The sequence below is a fragment of the Emericellopsis cladophorae genome (genome assembly GCF_022114955.1).
Source record: "Emericellopsis cladophorae strain MUM 19.33 chromosome Unknown NODE_48_length_181081_cov_114_058711, whole genome shotgun sequence".
NCBI classification, from domain to species: domain Eukaryota; kingdom Fungi; phylum Ascomycota; class Sordariomycetes; order Hypocreales; family Bionectriaceae; genus Emericellopsis; species Emericellopsis cladophorae.
The window spans coordinates 25608-46709 of NW_026250973.1; the positions used below are offsets into that span (position 1 = coordinate 25608).

The 21102-nt window shown below is 56.9% G+C and overlaps 7 protein-coding genes across 7 annotated transcripts; 2 read left to right on the plus strand and 5 right to left on the minus strand.

Annotated features, from left to right (window-relative positions):
• Nucleotides 1-1718: 1718 nt before the first annotated feature.
• Nucleotides 1719-3862, plus strand: J7T54_000416 (uncharacterized protein; the record flags this gene model as incomplete). The annotated part of the gene is made up of 3 exons (XM_051508701.1): nucleotides 1719-2860; nucleotides 2989-3587; nucleotides 3642-3862. The coding sequence occupies 3 exons, from the start codon at nucleotides 1719-1721 to the stop codon at nucleotides 3860-3862; spliced, it is 1962 nt and encodes a 653-aa protein (XP_051360174.1).
• Nucleotides 3863-4062: 200 nt separating this feature from the next.
• Nucleotides 4063-5130, minus strand: J7T54_000417 (uncharacterized protein; the record flags this gene model as incomplete). The annotated part of the gene is made up of 1 exon (XM_051508702.1): nucleotides 4063-5130. One exon carries the CDS (start codon nucleotides 5128-5130, stop codon nucleotides 4063-4065), a length of 1068 nt encoding a protein of 355 aa, XP_051360175.1.
• Nucleotides 5131-7401: 2271 nt separating this feature from the next.
• J7T54_000418 (uncharacterized protein) lies at nucleotides 7402-10152 on the minus strand (the record flags this gene model as incomplete). The annotated part of the gene is made up of 3 exons (XM_051508703.1): nucleotides 7402-8474; nucleotides 8529-9541; nucleotides 10007-10152. The coding sequence occupies 3 exons, from the start codon at nucleotides 10150-10152 to the stop codon at nucleotides 7402-7404; spliced, it is 2232 nt and encodes a 743-aa protein (XP_051360176.1).
• A 1006-nt stretch (nucleotides 10153-11158) lies between these two features.
• J7T54_000419 (uncharacterized protein) lies at nucleotides 11159-11426 on the plus strand (the record flags this gene model as incomplete). Its single annotated transcript, XM_051508704.1, has 2 exons — nucleotides 11159-11234; nucleotides 11293-11426. 2 exons carry the CDS (start codon nucleotides 11159-11161, stop codon nucleotides 11424-11426), a joined length of 210 nt encoding a protein of 69 aa, XP_051360177.1.
• Nucleotides 11427-11671: 245 nt separating this feature from the next.
• On the minus strand, nucleotides 11672-13294 carry J7T54_000420 (Drug resistance protein-like protein; the record flags this gene model as incomplete). The annotated part of the gene is made up of 1 exon (XM_051508705.1): nucleotides 11672-13294. One exon carries the CDS (start codon nucleotides 13292-13294, stop codon nucleotides 11672-11674), a length of 1623 nt encoding a protein of 540 aa, XP_051360178.1.
• Nucleotides 13295-14859: 1565 nt separating this feature from the next.
• Nucleotides 14860-15810, minus strand: J7T54_000421 (Acetylxylan esterase-like protein; the record flags this gene model as incomplete). Its single annotated transcript, XM_051508706.1, has 2 exons — nucleotides 14860-15252; nucleotides 15316-15810. 2 exons carry the CDS (start codon nucleotides 15808-15810, stop codon nucleotides 14860-14862), a joined length of 888 nt encoding a protein of 295 aa, XP_051360179.1.
• Nucleotides 15811-17562: 1752 nt separating this feature from the next.
• On the minus strand, nucleotides 17563-19667 carry J7T54_000422 (Tryprostatin B 6-hydroxylase-like protein; the record flags this gene model as incomplete). Its single annotated transcript, XM_051508707.1, has 7 exons — nucleotides 17563-18115; nucleotides 18193-18222; nucleotides 18277-18428; nucleotides 18479-18667; nucleotides 18711-18883; nucleotides 18953-19144; nucleotides 19241-19667. 7 exons carry the CDS (start codon nucleotides 19665-19667, stop codon nucleotides 17563-17565), a joined length of 1716 nt encoding a protein of 571 aa, XP_051360180.1.
• Nucleotides 19668-21102: the final 1435 nt, after the last annotated feature.

Here is a 21102-nt window from a genome sequence, read left to right on the forward strand (position 1 = left end):
TGCCATTCACTCTTTCCTCAGAATCAGATCACAGCTAGAGCTCTAACCAACAAGTGCCTTGCCAGCAAATGCCCGGAGAGCACTTCCCATCCTCCGACTCGCTTCTGTTTGTACGTATTGCGATGGCTGCATGAATCTCGCGAAGTGAGTTATTCTTGTAGAGACATTAGGTGCTTGGCGATAAGGCGTCCCGAGCAAGCATATGGGCGAAACAACAAATATGCCATGTTGACTCATAACGCTTCCTGTGGTTGGTCTTGATCAAGGCGGACTGCATTGTAAGAGGGTGCGCGGGCTGCATGGTGCCGTGAGACTGCCTTTGTGATTCACCACACCGCTTTCTGTAGGCTCACCGCATCGGCATCAAACTCTCATGTCTCAAGAAGTTGGAACAACTGTTGCCGTCGAGAATTGCACGGCAGTGGTTTCCCTGATAATAAATGTGTGCGCTTGTTGTTACGTACTGGACATGTCCGGCCTCGGACCCGGCTTGCCGCGATAGCCTCGGCCTCGACATAATTTCAGCTTGTCGGGAATTGCTGACAAACATGGCAGCGGGAAAGCGGACAGAATGGCAATTGCTTTCAAACCGGCGCCAATGTCGATTGTCTCAAAATAAAAATCTCACAAAGGATTCGGGCCAGTCCGCTTCTTGGCCGGACTCAGCCTCCGGATGGGCCTCACTCGAGTGACTCCACCCCAACATCATCGCCCTCCGAGGTGTTTCTCCTCCGGCCCCACGTCCGTCTGGTCCAATCGCCGGCCTTCCAAGAGTCTTGGCCCATGGCCAAGGACTTTGACGCCTGCCCACCAAGACGGGATGTCCGTTTTCATGTCATCGAATTTAAGGAGCGCATCAGCAATGCAGGTATCGAAAATCGAAAGCTGATATCCCCGGATGACCGGTTACCACGTTGCTGATCCGCCAATCACGGCGTCCTGCGGTCGCCTACTTGACGCCTGCAGCACCAAGACTGGGGACATGGCCCGGTATCGAGACGAAAAGATCGCTGATAAACGCAGACATACGCGAGCAGTCTATCATCATTTATTAGCGGGCTACAGGCTTGCCACGAAAACCGGTCAGCGCTCGCGAACATGATCACAAACCGACGTAATATTGACGCCAGGCGTGTCTCGCGACTCTCGCCACCATGACTTACAAGCCACAGTGCCACACCCCGTGGGCCGTCACCGGATGGCTGAGTCGGCTGTCACTTCGTCGATGACCACAACCAGCTCTTCCCAACCCCGGAGAATACATCCCGACTATAATTTTCCTTCTCTTGGAGTCTTGGTCCCCGAGAGTCTAGGCCCGCCTGTCACGACGGTGGGAACTTCAGCGCGCGCGCTTGTTGGTCAATGCCCACTGAGCCCCTGGGATTGGGGTGTTTACATGTGCACGATTTGGCTGATGACTGGAATTGCGCCGTATCTTAGAAAATTCGATGCCGGACAGTGAAGTGTGAGGATGCAGATTTTCGACATTGCCGCGCTATACTTGGGATTTCCTCCATCCGCGAGGCTCGCCACACCGATTCTAGACCACGGGAGGCTCATAGGGGAGGCTCCGCGTGATGCGAGGCTTGCCGTCTGCTCAGGAACAGGCGATTATATTTATGGCATAAGGACTTTGTCTTCAGGCAAAATGGCATTTCGTAGTATGTATTGTGCTGGCATGCATATGTGCTGGCGTGTGTACGCCCAATTCAACGTCCATGGACCGAAAATACAAACCGATTCGACCAGCATTCCCCAGCGCGACTCCTGCCAGCGATGCCGATTCGGGGACCAAGAGTTCCAGTAACGACTCCAGCCAGACCAACACACTCTTATCACGAAAACGGATACAAGTCAAGGTCGCATGTGATGCGTGCCGCGCCAAGAAGTCAGCCTGCGATGGGAGGCGCCCTTGCGCCGCCTGCGAGCGTCGAGGATCTATATGCACCTTTGTCAGACGCGGTATCGATTCTTCGGATTCCTCTCCGTCCGCGCCAGGGGCTGATCGAAACGCGGATGCCAGTGAGCTTCTCGGGCTGTTGATTTCAGTGCCGCCAACTACGGCTGCCGGCTTTTTGGAGGATATCAAAGAGCAGGCCGACACCTCCTCCGCGTTGGCTCAGATACAACAGAGGCGCGATGTCCCCGGTAGAGTGGAGATATCGCAACCGCTGGTACCACCAGAGCAGGGAGACGTCGAATTCGAGCTCATGTGTCGCCAACCGATCATGTATCCACCACTGGTTGCCCTCGATCTCACTCTAGACCCGACCATTGTCAGCTCGAAGAAGCGGTCGCGGGACCCGAGTGACGAGGATACTACTGCAGTACCGCCAAACGAAGCTTCATTCTCGATCGACCCCCGAGTTGGCGCCGTTGACATGGCCGTGTGGACAAAGGTGCTCGTGAGCAACGAAGATGCCGCCCAGGCCTTGGCTTGGTACCTGGAGACCGACCATCCCGTGTTGGCATTGTTCGATGCGGATTTGTTTCTAGAAGATCTGAGCAGCTACAGCACGCGCTTTTGCACGGAATTCATGGTCAATGCTCTTTCAAGCTGGGCGTTCATGTCGAGTCTCGCCCACGCAGGGGGTCTTGGCGAGTCCTTCTTCTTGGAAGCTACTTGCATGTGGGAGCGCGGGGAGGAGGTCGACAGTCTGCTCACGGTAGCAGCGTTGCAATTCGTCAGCCTCACGGCAGATATTCTCGGCAAAGGGCACCAAGCTCTCGAATATCTGCTTCACGCGATCCAGATGGGTCAAAGACTAGGGCTGTTTGACGTCGTAGCTCCCGCTATCACGGATCCGTCGGACTTCAAGGCAGCGTGTCAATGCGCCTGGGGACTGTTCTCGTACGCCAGGTGAGAACCCAAAAATATGCATCGTCTGACGTCTTGGCTTACTTGAAGCTACCTAGCTTACATGGATTTCATTACCATCGAAACGAACTCGCAACACTGCCGCCGCCAGCACTACCGATTCCCAATAGCCCAGCCTGGCAGCTCGCCCAGACAGGCTCCCCAGTACAAGAAGCTCGGCACCAGAGTGCCATCTTCCCTTATTTTGCACACCTTTGGGCTATCATCCAAGGGATCGTCTCGCGGTACTGCTCGGTTGATCTGTTGACTGAGCAGTTGGAGCCCAACCACCACTTTGTCAGGTCCACGATGCAACGTCTCCTGCACTGGGGGGCGCAACTGCCGCTGTCGGTTGTCCGTGGCAACCGTATCACGCACCAAGGGATCACGCTGCACATCATCTTCCACTCGGCTGTGCTCTTCTGTCTTCGACCCCTGGTATCGGAAGGCAACACTGACTCGTTAATTCCCGATAGCGAGACATTGTGCACTGCGCACGAGATCAGTAGGGCATCGGCCAACCAGCTGCGACGGCTGGTCACCATCTACCAGTCACAATTTGCCCGAAACACCCTCTCCATCCTGTGGCATACTGGCTGCCTATATCTAGCCAACGCAGCCATGCCCTCCTTGACAGGACAGCCGGCCCAAGTGTCTGATCTACACCTTGCGCTAGCAGGCTACCGGGCTCTCTACCCACAATATCCGGTGGCCCTGACGATATACAAAAGTCTTTTGGCCATTGCTGTGACAAGACGACTCGTTACTCCACAGGAAGCTTTAGCAACCATGGAGAAGATCCAGCACAGGCAGACGGGCGATACCTCCCCACTCCCTCCGTCAGACCCTTCGACGACTTGCCTCATCGTCGACCTCGACTTGGCCTTGACGGACCAGGCCAACGCCCGGATCGACCGCGTCACGCAAAAGTTTGATGACATGGTCATGTTTGACCAGTTCACAGTCAACCGCACAGACGCGGACGGTGGGGTGGCTATACACTGACGCCACCGCCTAGTACTTGCAATACGACTTGTGCCGGACCGAATTGACAGCCAAGGTAGCCTAGCACCACACACAACGATGCAGGAGGAATTATCTTTTTAAATTCTTTCTTTTTTTTTTTTTTTTTTTTGGCTCTAACCACCTGCTTAAGTTTCTCGATTGACTAGTGACGTTGCACACATCTGCCTGACGTACAAAGTCTATTGTGCCCAATTCGCCCAGCATCCCTGCTGCTGGACTGGCTGGGGTTGCTTTAGGGCGTGGCGGTCTGTGGGCACCACGCCCGTCATGGCATGCATGTGATGATGCTGCTGTTCTTCAGGCGGCCAAGCCAGCGGTGGCGTGTCCACCATGTGCGACTGCGATGGCAACGTCGTATACGGATCAACAAAGCCAGTGCCGGCCTGGATCGGGTTCCGCTGAGGCATCGAGGACGGTAGCCTCTCGAACCAGAGCGTGTGTCCGTCGCCCACATCATCCGATTTGGTCGAAGAACGACGAGGCATGCTTATATGCGAGGGTGACTCGATGAGTTCGCCCACGGCCTTCTCTGCGTGGTGGGCAATGTACTTCTGGATTACGGTACACTGGCAGTCGGTATGGCGTAGGAGCTGCGTCTTGAGATCCACAAGATCGGTTCGCAGCTGGGCGACCGTGGCCGAGAGATGGCGGTTTCGCTCCTGGGCCTCTTGCTCCTGCGCCTCGAGGTCCTTGGTCTCGTCCCTCTTGCGGTTCCGGCACTTGGTGGCGGCCAGCCTGTTGCGCTCCAGCACACGCCTGCGCTCGTGCCTGTCGGCGGGGAGTGCGTCGGAACACAGAGAGCCGGACTCGCTGCTGAAGGAAAGTTGCTTCCTGGGACGACCACGACGTCGCTTGGCGGGGGGCGGCGCTGAATCGTCAAAGAACTCGGTGGTCGATTCTCCGGCTGGCGCGGACGGAGACGTCGTCTTCTCAGTGTGCTGAGCGTGGCTCTGCTGCGAAGAAACCTGAGAAATACGGTGGTCTGACAGACCGTGTGTAAAGACGCCAGGGAACGCTGCGCTTGTAGGGCCTTGACTGGATGATGGGGAATCGGAGGGCCAGAAGGTTGAGGGATAGTTGCTTGGCTGATTTCCGACCAGGGGGGAGGCAGTCGCCGTGGTCTGGAGACAAGCAGGATACTGGGCGTTGTCTGTGGTCAAAGGAAAGGGGATATCCCACATGGGCATAGGTGTGAAGCCGAGCTGGTGGTAAGGCTGTGGGAGCCACGACTGGGCGAGTGTCGACATGGCAGCGGATCCTTGACGGTGCGATGCGTTCTTTGGCGTCTTGTGTGGCTGGCTGTCTCGGCACCGGTGACACCCAGAGATGTGCGTTAACGGCGATTGTGCAAGGAGCAAATGAGTACGCTTTTACAGGTGAAGGGTGAAGGATTGATGAGCACTGCCCTCCTCTGCAGCTAGAAAGCCGTGGGTTCTCTTTGTGGTTGACGGCCAGACCAGGGTCGTATGAGCCTCTTATATCAAATTGGCCGGTAGTGCAGCGACTAGAAAAGCCATGCTTGTTACTGCCTGTAGAGGGTTTAGACTTCGCATTGACATTCGTGAGGTGTGGCACCCGTCAGATTAGACTCTGGGTGCCTGGTTGCACGGCTTCTAGATAGCAATCGCGAATGAGGCAACGAACGAGACAAGTCTGAGGCAGACATGGCGAAGTGTCTCCAATCTGCCTCCAACATTCCCCATTGGGAACAAGAGGCACTCTTTTGTTATCTGGCCAAGTTAGAATGCACTGTTGACTTGCTCTTCTCTCTGCCTTCGAGGCACCAGGAATGGAAAGAGGATTGGAGAGGCATAGGGGTTGGTTTTCAGGGTCCAGATCTTGGCATTGCGAAGGCCATAGTGTAGGTGTATGCTCCCGGAAACCAAAACTCCAGTTGGGAATTGACTGGGCAATGGACCACGGCCAGACCGGGACGCACACACAGGGCTGCATGTGAACGGGGAGAAGGCATCTCGATCCCCATGGCACCGGGCACACCCATCCAAGGCTAGGCCGCTCGCAACAACCCGCCAGGCCAGCGACAGCCGGGCCCTTCCCAGTGTAGCGTGCGTCGACAAGCGCGCACATAGGCGTGTAGGCAGAAAGCCCGACCCAATGACACCTCGGAACTCGTCTAGCGTTGCCGGGGCCTGGAGCTGCGCGCTACACGTATTAGGCTGCTAATCGCGGTGGTGGACGCAGTAAGAGTCTCCGGCGTGAACCTTGTTCTTCGAGAATGGGTGTAACGTCACTTGCCTTGGGTGTGACAGCGTGTGGTGGTATTGTTGTGGAGGAGGCTTCCAGCCACGGTCCTCATACAGGAGCATGAGACTCGGATCAAAAGTTCCTCGCCGTGCTGGCGTGGGAGTAGTCCACTGGACGGATGAGCATGAGATGGCCAGGACGGGAATACACCGGAATATTTGACCTGGGAGAACTTGTAAAGGCTCTCGATTTTAGAGTTGCCACGCCTGGTGGTGACAGGCAGCCCTCGGCCTGATCTCCACTGGCGTTATCAAATGGCTTCACGTCGAGACGTGCCGGGACCGGTATACGGCAGCGAGTTTAGGGCGCCTGCACTTTATCGCCTTATCAGATGGTACAGTGAAGAGAAGAAGGGCCCAGATAGAGGTGTCTTGCTGGCATCAACCACACTGTCGTCTGGTACAGATGGCAACCAGGGAGATGCTGGCTAGGTGTCGCAACAGCGGTCGCCATGAGTGACGTGATAGCAGGTGACTGAGTTCCGCGGAGATGTGTCCTTGCTGTCACTAGATGGAGGCTTCCTATGACAGAAATCCTAGGTCGAGATGGTGGCTGACGGTCCGATTCGTCAAAGTCTGCCGACGAGACGATAGGAGTCTCCAAGCCGCCAGTGCATAAATCCCCGCCCCTTTTTACTCCAGGCCAGGCTGACGAGGAGCAATTCTGAGACTAGTGGCGGTGTCTAGCCAAGCCAGGCTATCTGTGAGAGGTGTGGGTGCTCTCGAGGTTGGACGGTAGGTTTTGGCCATCTCCACCGCCTAGGCCCCATCCACCGAGGCTGTGCCATACGCATATAAACGGAAATATCCAATGCGGGAATAGATTGACTCGGATTGTTGGATCGTGCGATGAGTTCATGACAATGCTTCAGAAACGGATCCGGACTTGGCTGTCAAGAGAGAGACACGAGTCGTAACATCTGTTCTGCCTTCATGTTGGCAAGAAAGGCCTGATGAAAATGAAGCAAGAAGTGCATGTCTACATCTTGATCCTAGATTCACATCAGAGGCGCAGCTAGAGCCTGCTAGGGTTGTTGGTGAAGCGAGAGGTGAGTTGAGTAGTTGGAGTCCTTTTTGGACCCCTCTGGGAAGTGACGGGCGAAGGAGAATTCGATTCCATGCTTATAGCATATCGAACTTCGCTAGAGAGAGACGATAGTCCGCAGCAATCGTGCAGACTGCTCTTCGTCTGGCCACCTCACTCGCTGCCGAAAGGCTGTCCCCGCCCAAGCGTCAGGGAACAAGCAAATTAGCTCACACCCTGACATCGTCCAGCGCAGCCATCTCGTCCGACCTCAGCCACTCGTAGGTGTCAAGCAGGTCAAAGTGGAAGAATATGCCGTCATCCGCCAACCGCCCGTCGCCGATCCCGTCGTCCTGCGTGAGAGGGGCGTCCGGATGGTTCAGAGCGTGGTCGAGCACCCGCTGGATAATTGCCCGGCAGCTCGCGCACAGCTCCGCGTTGGGCGCGTCCGAGCTGACCCAACCCAGAAACCCGACGAGGAGGCTCAGCTGCTGGATCATGGCCGAGCGGCTGACCGTGGACGAGGCGACGGAGCCCTTGAGCAGCTCCATGCAGAGGATGCCACCGCCGGGTGCTGCGTAGTTCATGACGAGCCAGCCGTAGTCGCCGCTCATGTCGGCGAAGCGGTCCTTGTGTACCCAGAACTTGACCGTCAGGAGGACCATGTTGTAGGAGATCTCGAGCAGCTCGCCCCCGTCTTGGGGATAGTCTGGTCTCTTGAGGAGGAGCCGCTCAGCCAGGAAGAGGTTCTGCAGATGCTCGATGCGGGCGAGCGAGGAGCTAAAGATGGTTGTCGTGTCGGCGGACGCGTCCTCCATGTCGTGCGGCGAGTAGGCCAGCGAGGGCGGGAAGGAGTCGCTCGTGGCCTGCGCGCGTCGTTTGAGGTCGAGCAGGACCTCGATGGGGGGCTTTTCCCGCTGCGAGAGGGCCACCTCCATCAGCTCGTCCTTGACATAGGCGATCATCAGCCGCGCGCGCCCAAGGGTGACGGAGGGGATCTCATCGCCCCTGAACCAGCCGTCGTCGCCAATCTGGCTCGCGGCCAGGCGAAGAGCCTCTGGACCCCCCATGAATGCGCCGTCTGGGATGTCGCGAGGCAGCGGCGTCGTGACGTAGCGGCCGCTTATCAAGCATGGACGTCCCTGGAACGACACGGACACCTTGTCGACGGTGAAGATGCGTGCAAACAAGCGGGCGCGCATTTCGGCCATAAAGGTTGGCGTGCTCGCGGGCTGGTCGGCGTGGATGCCCATGAATGTGAGTAGCGAGATGGACTCTGCATGGGCGCGCCAGCAAGCAAAGCCTGGGCGGGCGTGTGTTAGAAGCGAAACATCATCGTTTGTTTCATTTCACGTACCTGCGTCACCCACCGTCATCGACTCCATGATGTTGCGCCGGAAGCAAAGATGGAGCAGTAGCACGTTTGCGTCCGCAAACATATGCACCAGCTCGATACAGACGCCGACACACTTGACAGCGACACTGGTGTATGGACTGTGGTAATTCAGTGGCTGGTCCGTGGTGCCCTTGAAGAGCTCATAAAAGGTGAACAGGAGTCCAATGCTCTCCCATCGCAGGTTCTCGCCCGTCAACTGCGCCATCCATTCCTCGCTCGTCGTGTTGGCCTCCTCGACCATGGCTCTCGCCGTGTTGGCGCACAGCCGCCTCGCCAGGTTGTAGAGTCTCTCCTCTGAAGGATGATGTCCCATTGTCTGCTTCAAGCTGTCGAGGACCCTGACACCCACGATACGTGGCCAGATGTCGCGCGGTCCCGGGTCGAGCCGTGGCATCACGTCCCCGTCGATCAGATCGCGCAGATAGCGCAGCACGACGAGGCACATCTCCCTCGTGAGCGGCGAGAGCTCATCCGGCACGGCCCTTGACCCGTCTTTCCTGGGCGGCGGAACAGAGAAGCGCGGCGTGCCCTGGAGATAGGACAATGAGTTGCTCGTCTCCTCGAACACGGCCGAGTAACTCGTGAGGCCCAGGTAGCCTGCTGGACGCGACTTGCCCGGTGCGCCCGGGTCCCTATCGCGATCGCGCAGGCGCACGTTGCCGGTGGAGGACGAAGCCGTCGACGTTGAGCGACGCGCGGGCATGGCCGAGTGCGCGCTCAGGGTGTACATGCAGGTCTGCCCGCGACGCTGGCAGCGGTTGCACGTTGGCTGGCCGTGGTCGCAGGCCACTTTGCGCGCGCGACAAGGGTCGCAGGCTTGGGGGCGGCCATTGCGGCGGCGTAAGGGGGAGGGTGTCATGGCATTTTCTTCTGTGTGGTCGAGGAGTATGAGGACGTCCAGATGAGATAATGGAAGCCGACAAACGTCGGCTTCGGTCTTGGTCTTGGTCTCGGTCTCGGCTTCGCACTGGGCCCTGTCTTGCTCGGCTTGAGCCTTGTCGCCGAGTTAGTCACTCGGAGTAAATCTTGACAGCCGCCTCTCCATAGTAATCCAGATTCCCCACAGGACTGGAGCTGCTTATGCAGCAGCCATGACCGAGCGCCGATATCTGTTGATGATGGAGTCATCTCTCATGGGCGAGGTCAAGCGGTCAATACAGGGAACGTATTTAGCGCAACACCATTGTCAATTGGTCAGCATCTTCCTGTGACTCAAGGGAGAGAGACGGATGAATTCCGTCTGCTAAATGGTGGCGTCTGGGGTTTTCTTGATGTTCCTGGAGACTGGACACTCGTGTCGTCGTATGGCCGAAGTCGGATCCAAGTCGTTGCACTTGACGCAATTGGAATCTGCGCGCTTCTTCGGCATGGGCTCTCCTTGGCGTCGCTATCTGTCTGCCAGTCGTCTCCTGCAAGTGCTAGCCCCCGAGAGGACGAACCTGACTCTAGCAGAGGGCTTGAGATTGTGGGGGCTGTCCTCCACAAGAGGGACGAACGTTGCTTTAGATGTGCCTGAGATGCCGACAGAGTCATCCAGTATCGCTTGGAGACGCGTGCTGTGCACTCTGCCATGGTCGGGGTACATGTATGGTATCGAAACAGGCAGGGGATGGCAGCGCAGACGGACGACTACGCATCTCAACACCAATGTTGCGATCTTTGCTTGCAGACACGCCAGTTGCGAGTCTTTTCGTGCACATCTACTTTGTCTTCTTCACAGCAAACGAGGCGGACATGTGTATCCCCATCGTAGGCCGCCCACCCATCTGTGCTGTAGCTTGGTTAGCGTTGTTGCAAGTCGAGCAGGTCATGTCCAAGATGAACGCATGCGTCCATTCTTGCATCAGACTCTATCATAGATTCCAGGACATTTTGGAAGCCAGACACGGTTGCGGGTCACACCATTGACAAGTCTTGTGCCGTATTGTCTCGACTCACTTCTAACGCTTTTGGTCTCAACGAGCATGATGAACATCACCTATACGTCTGGTCCATGTATGCTCCGACCATCGTCTTGCATGCCGACACCATCGAACATGATCTCAGCCGTAATCTCCACTCTGGCGCACGCCCTTGCGTTGATGCGTTCCCAAACTAGGCACGCATGCACAGTACAAACTCAGCCAAGGGCCGGATCAAGATGCCGCTGCCGATTGACTCAGCAGCAAGCCACATGCACGCAGACCCTGACGACGTGTCAGCCATGCCGGATACAGAAATCCCCCGCTAGTATACACATGGCATGCCGAGACAAGAAGAACGGGCGCTAGCATTGGGATCCAGCCGCAGCGGAACAGGAGCGCGAGTTCGGTGCTCGGTCTCGGTGCCTCCCCACTGTGAATTGGCTCGCATCACAAATACCATCAGTTAGAAAGCAGGAATGGGACATATAAAGAGTCGTGAGTTCCCTTTGAGAGATGAGAACTACCAGACACATTCACATTCATCTTCAATCAATTGACTGTTGGATCAAGGACAACCCAAGCCCAGCTTCCTAGCTAGAGCTTCACTTGCACCACCCTCCCAAGAACACCAATTCAGCCACAAACACACCCATCAACATGTCGCATTCAACTTCGCCTGCTCAAAACATGGCCCCTGCCGCCGACGACGCGTCCGAGTACACAGTCTTCGACAAAGACGTCTCGTCCGTCCAGTCCAAGACAGGTAACGTCGTCTCCTCTCTAAAACACAATGCCACACGGTCTAACATCATCCCTCCCAGACAAGAAAAGCGCCACGTCCAAGACGGAAAGGTTTCTGAGCAAATTCAAATCCTCCTCGCCATCATCCAAGACCCCCAAAAGTGACCACAAGCCGAATTGGGAGGCCAGGGCGACGCATGGGGCGCTGAGGTAGTCGGCTGCGATGTCGGAGACAATGGAGTCTCTCTCTGCGCGTGCATTTTGACAGCAAGATACCGGGGTAATGTTCACGATGAGGTGGGTCGCAGCTGAGCCGAGCGCCCGGAGAGTTGCTTTGGATATAGACGGCACAAATAATGAGTCAATGATGGAATACAATGGTCTAATCAAATCGCTCGCTGTAACTGTCAAAGCACTCTATCCACGGATGTCAATATTTAAGTCCACCCTCTCCCCCCCTCAGACACGGTTGTCTCCCCCCTCGCGCGCCCTCACAGCCTCCAGCTCCCTCTCCATGTCGGCCTTTTCATCCGCCGTCATGCCCGCCTCGGCCCTGCCCATCTTGATGGTAGCCACCAGCAGCAGCGCGACACCAGCGACACCCGTGGCCGTGTAGAAGCCGATCCTGTACTGCTTCTCGAGCCCGACATTGGCCTCGCCCTGCGTCATGACCGTCGACGACACGGCCAGCTCGCCCACGCCGAGCCAAAAGGCCATGCCCAGGTAGAGGAGCGAGTTGATCATGCCACCGGCCGTGCTCTGCAGCTTGGCGGGCATGGCCGTTGTGATGAAGACGTTGGTAATGTTAAAGGTGATGTCGACGCCAATCGTGCCGCACAGCATGGCGGGGAAGATGTACGCCCAGTACAGGAACGTGAGGCCCCCCGAGGCGTCTTGGCGCGACGGGATGACGGCGAAGAGCAGCACGGAGAGAAGGAAACCCGTCATCGAGATGAGCATCAGCACACGATTGGGGAGGATGTGCATGATGAGACCGCCCGTGATGGCGAGCACCACGCCACCCACCGCCAGCGGCGTGAACCACGCTGCCGCCAGTAGAGGCCCCACGCGGAGAGCCGTCTCGATGTAGAAGCTCGCGTAGAAGAGGAACAGACCAAAGACGCCGTAGGCACAGAACAGGGCGAGCGACAGCCTCTTCATGTACTTTGGCCTGAACAGCTCCGCCGGCAACAGCGGGTTCTTGGACACCCAGCCCTGCACATACACGGCCGCCGCGAGGAACAGCACGCCGAGGATGAGCGTGACGTACACGTAGGGCGTCTTCCAACCCTGGGGCGCGTGGCCGCCGTCCGCAAACGCAAACACGACGAGCACCAGGCCGGGCACAATCGTCGCCAGACCCAGCCAGTCCATGGTGACCGTGTCGTCGCTGTCGCCCAGGTCCGTGGGGATGGAGAAGTAACCGCTCGCGAGGACGACAAAGGTCATGATGGTGCCGATCCAAAAGTACCACCGCCACGTGAGGAACTCGACGCTCACAGCACCGAGGAGGATGCCGACGTAGAAGCCGATGCAGGCGAACGCACCGTAGAGACTAAAGACAATGTTCTTGCGCGGTCCAGGGCGGTAGGTGCGCGCGAGCAGGGCCAGACCCGCGGGCATAAAGGCGCTCGGCCCGAGACCCTGCATGGCGCGACAGACAATGAGCATGACGGGGTTCTGGGCGAAGCCGCTGACAAGAGACCAGAGGACGAGCCACAGGTGGCCGGCGAGGAAGACGACGCGCCCGCCGTGGCGATCGGCCAGCCGCGCAAAGGGGAGGAGGAGGCAGGCGGTGGTGAGGTTGATGACGGCGGCAGGCCAGGTGCGGGCCGAGTCGGGAATGTCGAGGGCCGTGGCGACGGCGGGGAGGATGATGTTGAAGCCCGAGATGAAGTACTCGCTCATCATCATGGACGCCACAATCGTGAAGACAAAGGCGGCCTCGGTGAGCCAGGTCGGGAGGAGGGCGGGTCGTTGGCGGCCCAGACGCTCGAGGTCGGGGGACTTGTCGTTGTCCGGGGAGGTGGAGAGGGGCGTGGACATCCCCGGACTGAGGATGCCAGCCTCTTGAGAGGCCATGGTGTGTGAGAGGGGGGGGTTTTCAAAGACTCAAGAGTCGAGACAGACCGTTTGTGAGTGTCGTGATATTGGACGCTGAAGGGTTTGGTGGGTCTAAGTGTTGGTCAAGGTGTCCATCGTGGGCAGTCAAAACGAGGGTGAAGGGAACGAGGAGATATGGCTACAGTCGACATGGCCCCGGAGTTGAAGAGAATTAAGCAGGGAGAAGAGCTTGATGTGTAATTCTCCGATCGTGACGACCTGTCTGGAGGCGAGATGTCCATTTTCATGACGGCGACAAAGGTGGAGAGGCGGGAGTGCGTCTTGGCTGCTTGTTCAGGACTAGCGGTGGCTACCAGGTTCTTCCCCAAGTAGCCGTTTGGGGAAGCGAAAATCTGTACATCCGTACGCCGCGACAACACGTTGATTTTGAACAGAATAAGTATAAGTGTGTCGCACGTACAGGGAAAAAGAAATCTCCTAGGATTAAACCAGAGACTGACTGTCAGCTGTGCTGCAGCTTGAAAAGTCAAGTGAATCACCAGCAATGCCAAAACAGGGAGCCCGAGTCAATGACCTGGTAGTGGTTCAGCAAACGATGAGAAGAATATAGTTTTAAAATTCAACAACCCTCTCGAAGCCCCTATAGCTCAGTGGTAGAGCGTTGCACTTGTAATGCAAAGGCCCATCGTTCAAGTCGGTGTGGGGGCATGTTTTTTGGCAGCGGGGGATCCTGCGCGCCCCCTTGTTGCTATTTTGTTTGCGAGCACGATTAATAGTAGAAGACGTGCGCGAGAGGGATTTGTTATTGGCAGTTGATGTGTATTTTTGTCGATTGCTTGGTGCGCAGCTCATCTAGCTACGTCTGCCAAGCCCTTGGATCCCTTCGTTAACCGCCTTCAGCGACGCTTCCTCCTGCGTCAGGACAACTGCCTCCTTCGAGTCATCGAAGTTGGGAAGCCCCGTCCCCACTACAGACACTGTCTCTGCGCTGGGCACCAACTTCCGCTGGATCTTTTGGGGCGCCCGTCGCTGCTCCACGACCTTGATGTCCCCGGCGAAATTCTCCAGCGCCTCCTCCAAATCCGTGAGCTTATAGTAGATCAAACTCGACTGGCAGTAGCCGTTTTGTCCATCATGACGGAGCTGATGTTGGCTGTAGTGTTGGTGTTGGTATGTGATGTGTGTTTGTGTGTGGGTAATGTGATTCAAATGTGAACAGAGGGAGCCAAGAAGGAAGAGCTCGAGTGATGTTGGGGATGAGAAACAAGCAAGGCAGCAGAAAGAGATAGAAATAAATAAATAAACAGTCAGCGCCAGAAGTCTTTTTCTTCATGTTTATTTTCTAAACTCACCTGCTAGTGAGCGCGAGGTGAGCGCGACATGAGATGATACTTGCTTGTATCGAGTGAGGGGGGGGCATTGCAGGACGACCGCCGCCGCGTCTTGCGCTGTTCTGACCTGGAAGCATAGTGGTTCGAAGAGCAGCTGTGACATGAATCTAATTCTATTCTGCGCTCTAGAGTATGATGCTTATCTACACTACAATGCACAGCCGCAGCGCGGTTCATCGCATGGCCACTCCACTAGAGCATAGCCATGCCTAGCAGCGCGACGAGGCCGAGGCTGGGCAGCATGGCAGCAGCTGCACTATCACCACCCTCGCCCGTCTCTTCAGCACCACTCTCGCCCGTGCCAGTTGCTTCGTCCTCGCTGTCACTTCCACTGCCGCCAGAGGTGGGTGTGGGTGTGGGTGTGGGCGTGGTGACGCTGGTCGAGGAGTCCGTGCCCGACGCGACGCTCTGGTAGCGGTCGACGACAAAGTCGACCACCTCGTCGCCGTACCTCTGGACGTACTCGCCGTGCACGTCATAGTCGCGCTCGCCGCTGAGGTCGCAGTACTCGTCGCCCTCGTCGCAGTAGGAGACAATGCGGGATCCGAGCTTCTCGCACTCGTCCTGGTCGCGGCGGGGGAAGAGCTTGCTTGTCAGCATAGTCCAAGGCAAAAAAAAAAAAAAAAAAAAAGGAGGAAAAAGGCTTACCCCGTCCGAGTCGGCGGTGCCGCGGTTGTAGGTGGCGTTGGCGACGTGCGAGGGGTCGCCAAAGAGGACAATGGCGACAATGGGGTCGTCGACGAGCTGGAAGGGCAGGCCGTCCTCGTCGCCGAAGCCAGAGGTGGTGACGTCGCCGCAGAAAGCGTCGGCGGAGACCTGGGCACCCTGCGAGTAGCCCATGACGGCGACCTTGCCGCCGGGGCACTCGTCGATGTACTCCTGGAGGACGTCGCGCATCTCGTCGCTGCCGTCGTCGACCGACTCAAAGTAGGCCGGGTCGGTGATGGTGGCCGGGTAGTCGAGGGCGGCGACGTTGCTGCCGGGGATGCGGTCGGCGATGCGGTCGGCGAGGGTGCCGGTGATGCCCGTGCCGGCGTCCTCGTTGGACCCGCGGGCGACGATGATGTGCAGGCCGCGCGCGCACTCGACGCTGGCGGTCGCGGCGCCCGCGAGGGCCACGGCGGAGACGACGGAGGAGAGCATGGTCTGTCTGGTTGTGAGAGAGAGGCGGAGGTGACGAGTGCAAGGAGACTGGAGTGGACTGGGAGCTAGTTGGGAGGGCGGCTGGGCAGATGATTATATGGTGGGCTGCGTGCGTGGCTAAGCCACCATAATATAAATTAGGCCCAGGAACTCGGGGGACGGAGTAGCGGGGATAAAGCGGCGCCTTGCGGAGCTCCGGGGGCTAATTGACTACGTAGTCTAATTAAACGTAGCTAGCTTGCCACGATGGATTGGAGCGATGCTTAACTGCTTGTACTTGAAGAGAGAGAGAGAGAGTACGTGGATTCTGGGTCGTTGAAAGTAATCATCTCCTGTGGTATCGAGACAGCCGTCTACACAGCTTGGTTGTGGTGCTCGGGTACTCACTCGTACACTCCGTGTAGATGGATGCGTCATAGGGCGCGGTCTAACCATGCATATGCGTATTGTCCGAGTTCCGAGGCACATTGGACCAAGCCACGGATTCATGGGCGACAGACACCGCTACTGTCGCGCTGCTCGGCAGCAGGCCAGCTGCTTTGTAACAATAATGAATACTAGGCGGAATATTCCCATGTTCGAGCGACCAGCTTTCCGCCCTCTTGCGAGAGGTCCTACGTGTAACGAACGTATGTATCATCCTGATTCCGATGGAATGAATAATGAATTAACCCTGGCATGAACTACGTAGACGCTAATTACCCCAGGATCCCGTCGGACCAAGTGCTGCATTGGGGACACCCACCCGGCATGGGCCGCCGACGCTAGTATGCAAATTGCAAAAGTCCGCTGCATTATTGAGGGCCGAAGACGGACATGTGCTCGCCGATTGAGCCTGGGTTTCCACTCAACGATGACGAGATCCGGATACGGAGTACAGGGGCTCCTGAGATTAATGCGTGGTGTTTGGTTGGCGACTGGATGTGTTGCTGTGGCAGCACCTGTCAATTGGAAGTTTTGCTGTGCACTTTGTGGTTTTCCACCAAAATTGTCATTTGAAATTGGTGACATTTGGTACGGTTTGGATAAATCTCGTTGGCAGCGGGAGCTCTGCAGAATTGGACGGCGGCAATATTGAAGTGAGCTGACCGCAGGGAAACGTAGAATCAGCTCTGCCATGCCGCAAAGAGGACTGACGTAGGGTAGCCGCCCAGACAGATGGAGAACACGTAACCACGGTAACTATACTACCCACAACGGCTAGGGCGGAACGAATGATGTCGATGACGACGGAAACAGCCGACATGGGAGCGGGCGGAACAACGCACGTCCTGACGCCCATGCCAAAAAACACCCATACCCACGCGGGGTTTGGGTGTCTTCACTTGGTGTGCTCGGTCTCCAAGGTGGTCCGGGCGGACGTGACTGCGTGGCCACTCAGATCACACCTCATGGCCAGAAACAGACATCAATCGGATGTGCACAACGTGTCGTGCCTGGCAAACGGCGTGGGAGAACAAAGTGGCCCTGCAAAGTGAGTGTAGCCAGTCACATGCCCCGACCCGACGCCCAAGGCGGTGGGTGGACAACGGCTATTTAGATCACGACATGAACGGAGGCGAGAGAAATGCTCAAAGTGATTTGCTGACTATGGATCTCGCCAAGGACCAAAGCACAAGGTTGAGGACAGCCAGCTCAGCACATATCCGAAGATGACTTGCTTGCTTCCAACTTGGTACCCTCCCTTGCCAACATGAACTAAGTACGAGGTCTACACCTAGCGGGTGCCACTGTCCACCGTGAAAGGCGCCATTACCGCGAGATAGGCGTAAACACAAGCGGTAGCGGTGGTAGCGTCTGCGTAAAGGTGTCCTTGAACTGAAAGTCGACATTCTCCGCCGTCACACCCTTGGGGAAGGCAATGTCGTACTGCAGGGCAATCCGTCCCAGCACCATCCGCATCTCCATCATGGCGAGCGCCTTGCCCGAGCACGCCCACTGGCCCCTGGTGAAGGGAATCCAGGGAGCCTTCTCGGTGTTCAGACCTTCCCACCGTTCGGGCTTGAACGAGAGGGCGTCGGGCCAGTAGCGCTCGTCGCGTTGCATTGTATAGGTCGGCACGGAGGTCACAGTGTCCCCGGGGATGAAGACGTCGTCGACCATGAGGCCCTCGGGCGGTGTGACGCGGGCGAGGCCACCGGGGACTGAGGGCCGTAGGCGGAGGGTCTCGTGGATGACCCAGTCGAGGTAGGGCACGGCGCGGGCCTTTTCGTACGTCCAGTCGCTGTCGCCGTGCGGGAAGTGCTGCCAAAGGGCGTCCTGTAGAGCCTTGTAGCGGTCCGGATTCTTTGCGAGATAGTAGAGTCTGTGTCCATGTTAGTATGCAGCCTTTGGTATTTAGGCAGCGGCGTGTTATTCGGCCTAGCCTTGGGGGGCACTTACGCGTTGGTGATAGCAGAAGCGACGGTGTCACTAGAAATTTATCAGCATATAGGGCCGCTAGCCAGGAATAACAAAGCGACCTACCTTCCAGCAATGATGAGAAGTCGAGCGTCCTCCTCCACAGCTTGATCGCCCGGAGGAGCACTCGGGTTACCCTCTTCCTTGGCCTTGAGAAGCCACGACATGACATCCCGCGGCTCCTGGTCCTGGAGACTCGCCTTCTCGTTGACCATAATCTAGCTCGGCGTTAGACACTACGTCCAACGGGAACGGACATGCGTGTTACCTTGCGCTTCTCCTGGAGCTGGTCATGGCACCACCCCGTGAACCGCGCGTACCCGCCAGCCGCGCCGGGGATCTTGCCAAGCATGGAAAGCAGCCACGGGACTGTCCCAATGATGCCAATGGCCATCATACTCTCGTGGATCCCCTTGATGGCAGTGTGCTCGGTCTCGTTCTCGACCATGTGGAAATCCTTGGACAGACCTGCTCCGTCGCATTAGCCAAAGACTCTTCACCGCAAACAGGAAGAAGTAAAGAGCATGGGAGGACTTGCCGACGTCTCCCATGACATCGAAGCCGAAGAACATGATATAGTCGGCCATGTTCATCGGCGTGCCCGCCTTTGCTGCGATTCTGGAGAGCAACGAGTTGACCTTTTCTGTCACACGAAGCTCGTAGATGGCCATGGCTTGTGATGGAGCGTCAGTGCGTGGTCAACTTTAGGCTTCCTGGAGCTAAGTTGTCTGGCCCGTCTCACCTCGAGAGCCGAGGCCTCGCTCCCAGCCCTTCTTGCGTTGCTTGTGCACCTTGAGGACGCGGGTCGAGTTCAGGGAGATCTTGGTCACATCTTTGGAGACCTGGGCGTACCACGGCGATCGTGTGGTCTTTGTAGGCGGCTCATAGATTGGTCGGATCGCAGAAGGGCGGTTGATGGAGATTTCACGGGGTCCTGTTGCCCCTGTTAGTCGTTTTGCTACATGTAGTAGTCAAGCACACCAATGTGGTGCGCAGCCATTGAGGCGCGGGGTTCAAGCTGCTTTCGTACCGACACGAACAAAGTCGCCATACTGCTCATGAAGCTTCTGGATATCTTCGCAGCCTCGGACGGTCTTGGTCGCCTTGTAGAATGCATAGAAGCGCGAGAGCCTGGCATGGAAAGGGCCGGGAAAGCGTCCCAGTCTGTGGAAGAAGGCCCTGTAGGCGAGGATGCTGGCCGTGAGGCTCACATTGTAGGTAGTGGCGACCAGCAAGATCCGACCAAGGCTCGCCACGAATCCGAAACCAGCAATATGCACATAGGCGATGCAGAGGGTCACGAAGGTGCCGATGTAGGTGAAAAAGAGCTCCCAGCCAGCGCCGTCGATCTCATAGGGCCGGAAGACGGTGTGGTGAGAGAGGACACCGGCGAGAGCTGACACGCCCGCGGTCGCCTGCCACGACGATCGCAGGATCGGCTCCAGTGCTGCGCTCATGGCCACACGATCGTTGTTCTGGATCAAGGATTTGAAGGCCGAAACAAAACACGCAGCGACTGGCTAACTCTGTTGCCGCCCTTCCTCAGCCTGTGACGCGGAAGTAGGTGTGTAAGGATAACAGCAATGTTCAGACAGAGTTGAGGGCAAATGCGAGCAAGCAAGCAACGCAAATGCCCCGCGGGCGCCAAGTGACCCTTCGCCAAACGGCCAAACGGCCACAAAGCTACGGTACGTACATGCTGAGGGATGCAGACTGAAATGGCCTCGAAATGATTGGAACAGGGAACCATGGTCCCCATCGAACGATAGCACCCCCCATGTACTCCGTATGTAACAAGCAGACGTGTCGAGGACTGGGGAGAAAGTCGACTGATCATTAATGAGACGAACGGTACATACTGACGGATATGCGAATGCCTGAATCATGTGGCGTAATATTATATCTGTACGCACGAACAGACAGACTGAGACTGGGGGGGCGGGGGATCCCGGTATTCAATCACCGCTCGTCATCCCCCTAATGCGCCGTACTACGTGCATTCGATATCGACTGTAGTCTCCAAGTTTCTGGTCCCCTGACTGCGGTTTACCTCACGTGACGAACGAGATTGTGATGCTGATGCCATCTGGGTTTAGATATTGGCATAGTCGATACGGCAAAAGGGGGGTTGTGCGCTGTGCGAGACTGGACTGCGAGTGCCGATTAGGCACCACTGCACCAGGCACCAGGCGCGCTTGTTGCGTCGCAACGGTTATTTATGGAGATGCCGCGTATTGGCGTGAATTTGCCGGTGTCATCCCAGGTATCCGTACTATTCCCGCTACGGAACACGGATGGACAGTCTGGCAGGTGCTAAGCGAAGTGCCAGTTGACAAAACGCAGCAATGGAGACGCGCAGACCCTCAGGGCACCAATCGTAGTCTTCTCGGGTTGAGGCCCTGCCTTTCCGGCCTGGCCTAGGGGACTGCATCCACCGTTTGCATCCTCATGATCCCCGTTTTCATACAATCATGTCCTGCAACGCAACATTGTGGACAGCCCTCGGGAACGAGGGTTTTTTTTCTATTTTTTTTTAACTCTTTCTTACCCCGAATACGGCTACATGTACTCCCCAGCTATCTTTATCTCCAAAGAAGGAAGGGGTCAAGTATATGGCTTCTCTTCTCTTCCGAGGCCTCTGGCAACCGCATCAGAATCCACTACTGACAATGCCAAAGCGAAGGGATTCCAGGGCCCCCGGCTCCATAACCAAAAGAGCTTTCTCTCCTTCCCTATTTAGTCTGACAGGTGTTCATGACAAGTTCTTAACGGGGGTTAGTAGTTCTTCATCGAGCTTCGGGGAAGCCCAGCCCCTGCTGCCGTCTGGTTTCTGCCAAGGGTACGGAGCTACATGTAAGGAACTCCATCCTTACGACTCGCTATTCCAGATCC